Consider the following 7,479-nt stretch of genomic DNA (forward strand, 5'->3'; position numbering starts at 1 on the left):
CCCTGAGGCCTCGCACACATCATTTGCCCCTGGGACGGCAGGGATTTTGTTTTTGTTTTTCAGGAAAGCGAAGGCTTTTCACTAGATACATGTGAATATTCTAGTTCCAATATCCTCCCATTCTTTCTGTTTCCTAACAGACAGCTGTGTAGTTGGATGAGCAGAGAACCTAAAGAAAACAGTGTAACTAGGGAAGCCCACGTTACAGACCAGAAATCTACTCTCCAGCCTATTTAAAGCTCAAGTGAAAAAGGAAAAGAAAAAGGAGAACTCTTTACTGATTTTTTTTTTTTTTTTTTTTTTGCCCTGCAACATACGTAGGCATTACAACTCCACCCCCCTTTAAGTAGAAACTGCTTTAAGTTTCCTGTGTGTCTGCTGCTATATTGATTTACACGGCTCAGCTGGTCAGAAGACCTAAGACATCCGTCCCCACCAGAAACTTCCCGGTAAGTCACCTCTCTGTCACTTTGCCTATGAGTTAGCTCAGCTTCTGTGATGAGCACAAGCCTTTACAGGAAACCCAGAGGGGACATGAGACAAGCACCAGGTGCTCAAAGGACTATCTTAAACGATCATCTCGACGATCAGGAAAGGCTTAGAATTTAGAATGAGTTTCGGACGGTGATAACATCGAAGATACAAAACACGATGATGAATGAAAAATTCTAAAGGAAACGGTATTATTTCTTTGAAAACCCCGACCTTTCAAAAGAGAGCTTTGTCAGAGAGGGGATTCTTAGCGAAATCTGAGTAGCGATTACCTTCTGATCAGGACAAAACCTCCGGGCAGGATGCCCTCTGAACATGCGCCCCACCAGAAGTTGCATCTCAGTCTGGTTCTTTTGGAGTTTTTTTTTTTTCCCCCAGAAGAGAGGAAGCCTGAAAATTGCCCAAATTAATATCATTACAAATATCAAAGTCTCCCTTTAACATATGAGTCTCACAGCACAGGTTCGTGTGTGCCTAAGGCAGGAAGGGTGGTGGCAGATGGAACATTTCCCACTTGGCCATTCCTTGTGGATGTGGAGACCTCTTACTCATCGCAACTCAGGAACTATAAACACAGACTTCAGAGGAAAGGGGATAATGTATGTTACAATTGGCTGTTGGCTCTTAGGACCTTCTCGGGGACCCGGCACCTGCAAGCCCGTTTCATTCTGACCAGAGAGAGAGAGAGAGAGAGAGAGAGAGAGGCACCAAGCTGATGGCCCTGCCCGCTGGTTCTCTCACCAAGGAGTGAGGGACAGGATGACATGGTGGATCAGTGTAGGTGGCCTGGGTTCCGAATCAGTTGCTCCCCAGCCGTGTATCTTTGGGTAAGTCATGCCTCCTCTCTGGACTTTGAGATTCTCATCTGCAACATGGGCACAGTAATGTGACCTGCCTCATTGGGTCACCTTGAGGATTAGTTGCCTAAGCGAAGCTTACTGGTTGGCATGCATGGTACCCTGGGAAACCTAATGACCAGAGCACGCCCGAGGCGATGCTCACGGAAGCCCACTCCAGGGAATGGCAGCTTCGGCGTAGATTGCAAGGCAGTGTTGGACTGATGGTGCCCGACTCCGTTTCTTGACATTGTTATTAAAGTTTCAGCCATGCCATGTGGCTATGGGTCCTTTCATGAGTTTCCCCAACAGAGCGAGTAAGCAAGGAAGCCAGCGGCAAGCCTTCCCTTTATTTCCAGAGTTCATTCTGTGCCCCCGTCCCCCAAAAAGGAGCTCAGTTAAATGTAGAAATTTATATATCAATGTTAGGGCCCCATTCATGTGTAAAAGCGTTTGCAGTCACGGTGGGCTCCTCAGTAACCTTCTGGGGCTTGATCAGCGATCACTGCTTCTGTATCCACAGGGCTGAGCACGATGGATCAAGTGGCAACCACGATGGATCAAGTGCCAACCACGATGGATCAAGTGGCAACCACATTCGATTACATTGACTACAGCATGTCAGAGCCCTGCCAGAAAATCAACGTGAGGCACATCGCGGCCCAGCTGCTGCCTCCGCTCTACTCGCTGGTGTTCATCTTCGGGTTTGTGGGCAACCTGCTGGTCGTCCTCATCCTGATCAACTGCAAAAAGCTGAAGAGCATGACTGACATCTACCTGCTCAACCTGGCCCTCTCCGACCTGCTCTTCCTTCTCACCATCCCCTTCTGGGCTCACTACGCAGCCAGCCAGTGGGTCTTCGGGAACACCATGTGCCGGCTTCTGACGGGCCTCTATTTTATCGGCTTCTTCTCCGGAATCTTCTTCATCATCCTCTTGACCATTGACAGGTACCTGGCAATTGTCCACGCTGTGTTTGCTTTAAAAGCCAGGACGGTCACGTTTGGGGTGGTGACCAGTGGGGTCACCTGGGTGGTGGCCGTGTTCGCCTCTCTCCCAGGAATCATCTTCACCAAATCCCAAAAAGAGGGGTCTCGTTGCACCTGCAGCCCTCACTACCCAAACAGTCAGTTTCATTTCTGGAAGAATTTCCAGAACTTGAAGATGGTCCTGTTGGGCCTGGTCCTGCCCCTGCTGGTCATGGTCATCTGCTACTCGGGAATCCTGAAGACCCTGCTGCGGTGTCGCAACGAGAAGAAGAGGCACAAGGCTGTGAGGCTCATCTTCGTGATCATGATCGTCTACTTCCTTTTCTGGGCTCCCTACAACCTCATCCTGCTCCTGAACACCTTCCAGGAGTTCTTCGGCCTGAACAACTGCAGTAGCTCCAATCGGCTGGACCAAGCCATGCAGGTGACGGAGACCCTGGGCATGACCCACTGCTGCATCAACCCCATCATCTACGCCTTCGTCGGGGAGAAGTTCAGAAACTACCTGTCAGGCTTCTTCCAAAAGCACATCGCCCGCCGCCTCTTCAAACGCTGCCCCATCTTCCAGCGAGAGGCCCCTGAGCGCGGGGGCTCCGTCTACTCACGCTCCACAGGGGAGCAGGACATCTCTGTTGGCTTGTGATCTGCACTCGGTTTTTTAGCCCCAGGCTGGGGGTGGGAGCAGCGATTTCAGAAAGGAAGTGGCTGTCATAGAAGGCCAAAGATCCACCCATCTATTTGGCATCTGCCCTTCCATTCTAGAACCAAAACAAGTGGGTGAAATAGCCACCTTGTCATCTGCCCTCCACGGACCTCAGCAATCGATGAATGCTCCCTTCCCTGGAAAAGTTCATTATAAAAAATTGTCCCCCGAGAATTGCTGATGCTTGAGTTTGGTTGCCTGACCAGGAACAACAAAATGAATCAAGACACGTGCTGTATAGTTTCTTGCCTGCACAAGGCAATGGACAGGTTGTAAATGTGTGTAGATCAGTCCTTGTCTTGCGTGGGGAGGAGAGACTTGGACATGGTCAGTTATGAAAGGCTGTCTCCTCGTGTGACCTCCCTCCAAGGTGGGCAGCAAGTTCCCCAAGCACTCAGGCCCAGGTGAGAGTCCATGGCCTGGGGACCCACTGCTGGTGGAAGAGAGGGATGCTGAGCCCAAGCTGCAGGCGCTGCACGCAAGGGCAAAGCTGTGTGACTGGTTGGGAGGAAGTGTGGGCTGGGGTGTGAAGAACCTGACAGCAGAGCAGGGGCCTTGGCCAGCGTTGCAGGTGTTCGTCCAGTGCCCTGAGGAGGACCTGGGAAGGTGAGCATTTAGAGCAGGGGGACCAGCAACACGCAGGTCAAGGTGAGGAGGCCTCCGCTGAGGTCACGGCACAGGCAGGGGTGGGGTGGAGGCGAGTACATTCACAGCATTTAGGGTAAGAGTCAGCAGAGCCGGGCAGATTGGGGTGGGGGGTAAGGGGCACAGAGAGACCCTAGGTTTCAACGTGCAGACTGGAGATGCCCCAAAAGAGGCTTCCAGGAGGTTTAGGTGAAAAGCAGCAGGAGGAGGAGGTGGGAGAGGAGGGGTGAGTCTTGTGAGCTTGCACACCGCCTGGTGCGGACAGACTCTGGCTGTCTCTCACTGATTCACCAGCTCTCAGAGCATCCTTCCCGCCCCAGCTCAGTCACCAGGCATCTCCCGGAGGCTTTGAAGCAACAGGTGTGTGAATGCATGTGCCTGAGGCCCAGGAACACTGCCAGCTCAGATAGGCAACCTACATAGTTCATGAAAGCCCAGAGCTTTATAAGCATTGAGCCAAGAGGTGAGGGAAGCCCAAATGACTAAGAGTCTGCCTGCCACACTCACACACACACCCCACCCCACCCCCGCTTCCCCCCACTGTCTAAGCATCATCTTCCGGAATAACCCTATCAATAGGCGGAGAGGAGGAGACACTCACTCATTTGGAAACAGGCTGCCCCCAGCTCTATAAACCACAAAAAGTACCACTGATCAACCTCTGTGTTTCGGGCTGCGTGTGGGGCCTTTAGATACTCTTTAAGGATGCCTCCTCCAGACAACTCGTACCCAAACTCTAAGAGAGTTACCCATTTGGGAGGGAGAACTATGGGGCTTTTTTTCCTCTCTGCAGTTGCTACTTTTCTTACTTAGCACATGCCTGGGGATGTTTTGAATTGAGGTAGCTAGGACCATGGTAGTCAACATTAGGTGAGGAAACATACAGGAGTGAGAATCACCCCGGAGATTGTGTCAGAAAAATAAGGAGGTGTTAATGATTTTTCTCAAACTCTGAAAACTGAACCTTGTGGGTTGTGGTTGTGGACAGGAAGTGACTGAAGTACCCAATCTTTCCCTCTGAAGGCGGTTGAGGGGGCATAAGTCGCATATGACCCCAGCCTCTGGCTTGATTCAGACATTCTGATATCTTTGTATCTATCTATCTATCTATCTATCATCTATCTATATAGATAGATGATAGATAGATATAGACATATGGTCTTTGTATGTATATAGAAAGTTACAAATTGCTTGGAAGAAAATGTGTCTAATATAATCACCATCTAAAATAATAAATGATATTCTTGTTCTTTCAGTGAAGGGTCCATTTAGACACTAGCACTTAAATTGTGATAGCATTTTGTAAGTAACTGGGAGAATGTCACACATGTATTGAGAATTGTATTTTTTTTTTTTAATAGTATGAATAGTTTAAAAAGTTGACCCGGTACCTGGGTCAAATTTCCAGAATAAGTTGTATTTAAAGATGCTGCCTCCAGGATGGAGTTTCTGAGCAACAGACCCTGGAAATGGTTCAATTTCCAATTTAATTCTATGACTCAAATAAAAGAGTTGACACGTTGTTGTTGTTGTTGTTGTTGTTTTAATAAGCACCCCATTAGGGGAAGCCAGGAGACTGTCAAGGGTGGGGGGGAAAAGGAGACATATGCAATACCCTTTGTAATACTTTAAGCAATAAAACAATTAAAAAAATAAAAATAAAAAAGCACCCCATGTGTGTTGAAGCATTCGGCAGCTGTGTGTGTTTGCAAATGAGGGCGCTAGATCACGCCATGGCCTCATGGGCCTGCAGTCCTGAGTTGAAGGCAATGGGAGGAGGAGGTTGGTTGCTATAAAGGTTGCTTTTTGTTCACTTACAGTCTCTCTCAAACACCTGGCTGCGTGATGGCAAGGATGCCCATGTGGATTTCTGTGCACGCGTCCCATCCTCAGAGAGCACAGGTGGGCCAGGTAGAGGTAACGTCTGTGCACACTCATGGTTGGGAACACACTGGTTTCCAGGTTTGCAGCCTGCTGTGCTGCCACCTTCCAGCAGGTGGCAGCAGAGCCAGCAGCCATCCTACTCGGACGTGGGTGAAATGCGCAGAAGACAAGGACAGCTGGAGCTGGCTCTTAAGACAACTTCGCCCAAACAGCATGGAAGGGCCGCCTTCCATCTCCTAGGCCTAGAGGAGGCATGAGCCCAGGAAGGCCGACAGGAGCCTGAAGTTAGAGTAGAGGAACGGGGTCAGGGACACGGGAGACCTGTCCCAGACGATGAAGGCAGCTGTTTGGGCAGGTTGCAAGGTGTCAACGTTTAGGGCCGAGATACATCACTTCTTATCTCCTTTCCATCTGAATAAGTGACTCCAGAATGAACATGAAGAAATAGCTGCCCGAGGTGTCTGCAGCCTTACCAGGGCCCACCCCCATGATGCTCCTTCCGCCCATTTCCTCATTTCTCCTTGGCCTGGACCCTTCACTGCCTACTCTTCTCAGGAGTTCTGACTCCATTCACCATCCCCTGGGGGAAGGGACCATGCTCCTCCACCCAGGGGCCCCTGCCGAGGAGGGCACTGCGTACATGCCGTGCATAAAGTCCTTAGCAGGGAGGAATAAGGTACAATTTCATAAATTAGAATTCTGTTTACACTTGTATTCCAAGGGTTCTCAAGTTTAAGCAGCTCTAAGTTGAAATGCATTGGCATTTTCACTGCTACGATTACATTGACAAGTCATTTGTTTTCTATCGGAGGGAAGAACAGACAACCAAACATGAACATCAACCTCCAAGGGGCAACCTTTCTGATGGAGGTATTCGACTTGCCACCAGCTACCCCGGAGGCTAGAAGTGGAGATGGAAGCGGAGCACAAGGTGGGCTATCTAACTGCCCTCCCTACTAGGCTAACCTGTCGGCTTACAGTGGCAATGCGAGAGCTTCCCTAACCATCCTGGCCAGGAGGGACAGAAAAGGCAAAACCGAAACGCATTTCCATAGCTCCTTTGCGTTTCAATAAAATCCACTGCAGAAATCTTGCTTGTGTTTTTTCCGAAACCTCGCCAAACGTTAATACGTTAAATTAGATAGGTCATAATTGTGCCAAATTTTCCTTCAAGCATTTTTACAACTCTTCTTTACGTTTGGCTCCATATTCTTGCTCTTTAATTTGATTGTAAGTTCTGTGTCATTGCAATTCTGTCATGTTTCAGGAATTTGTTTTTGCTTCTTTTTCTGAAGGTGGTAACTAGGTTTGTTAAGTATATGTGTAGAAAGAAGTCCTTCCAACGTGATTCAATGGAAAGGCCTTCGTTAAGAAAGCTATGCTATACTGCCCCCTTGTGGCCACTTTGGCAATCAACAAGGGCATCCCCCAACCACCTGGGCCACAGAGAATGAAGACGGAGCCTTTTTCCTTTCAGCGGTTTAAAGCTTGCCTGCTGGCACTCTTGTTGTTTCTGAAGAACAAGTGGAGTGTGGATGGGGTCGCAGGTTGATGCCTGCGGTGAGATAAAAGCCCCAACTGCCCCTGCCAATCTCTGCAGATCGCTGAACTCACGATCTTGCAACAAGGTCCCAAAATGTCTTGTGACAAAGCTTTCTCATAGCCCGTAATGCCACCAGCCCCTCCCACATTTCTCTTGCAGGTACCAAGTGTTTGTAGGTGGGTTTCTTTTATATCCTCACCCTCCTGTCTCCCTTATTGATATCACCTCGATTTGATCACTTACGGTGTCATAGAATTTGAAACCAGAAAGGTTGCGAAGATCAGCCAGTCCAACCCCCTCATTATAGAGAGGAAGACCGGAGCCCACCTCCAGCCCCAGAGATTCTGATGCAGTGTTGTATTGTACCCTGCGAATCACACAAGGACG

The 7,479-nt window shown here is 49.2% G+C and overlaps 1 protein-coding gene across 1 annotated transcript; it reads left to right on the plus strand.

Moving 5' to 3' along the window:
* The first annotated feature begins 388 nt into the window (after positions 1-388).
* LOC138992758 (C-C chemokine receptor type 5) lies at positions 389-5,313 on the plus strand. The gene is made up of 2 exons (XM_070391686.1): positions 389-449; positions 1,852-5,313. The coding sequence occupies exon 2, from the start codon at positions 1,863-1,865 to the stop codon at positions 2,958-2,960; it is 1,098 nt and encodes a 365-aa protein (XP_070247787.1). The 5' UTR covers positions 389-449; positions 1,852-1,862; the 3' UTR covers positions 2,961-5,313.
* The last annotated feature ends 2,166 nt before the right edge of the window (positions 5,314-7,479 follow it).

This window comes from Myotis yumanensis, unplaced genomic scaffold (genome assembly GCF_028538775.1).
Source record: "Myotis yumanensis isolate MYYU_CA2020_CCGP unplaced genomic scaffold, mMyoYum1.0.hap1 SCAF_14, whole genome shotgun sequence".
Lineage (NCBI taxonomy): Eukaryota > Metazoa > Chordata > Mammalia > Chiroptera > Vespertilionidae > Myotis > Myotis yumanensis.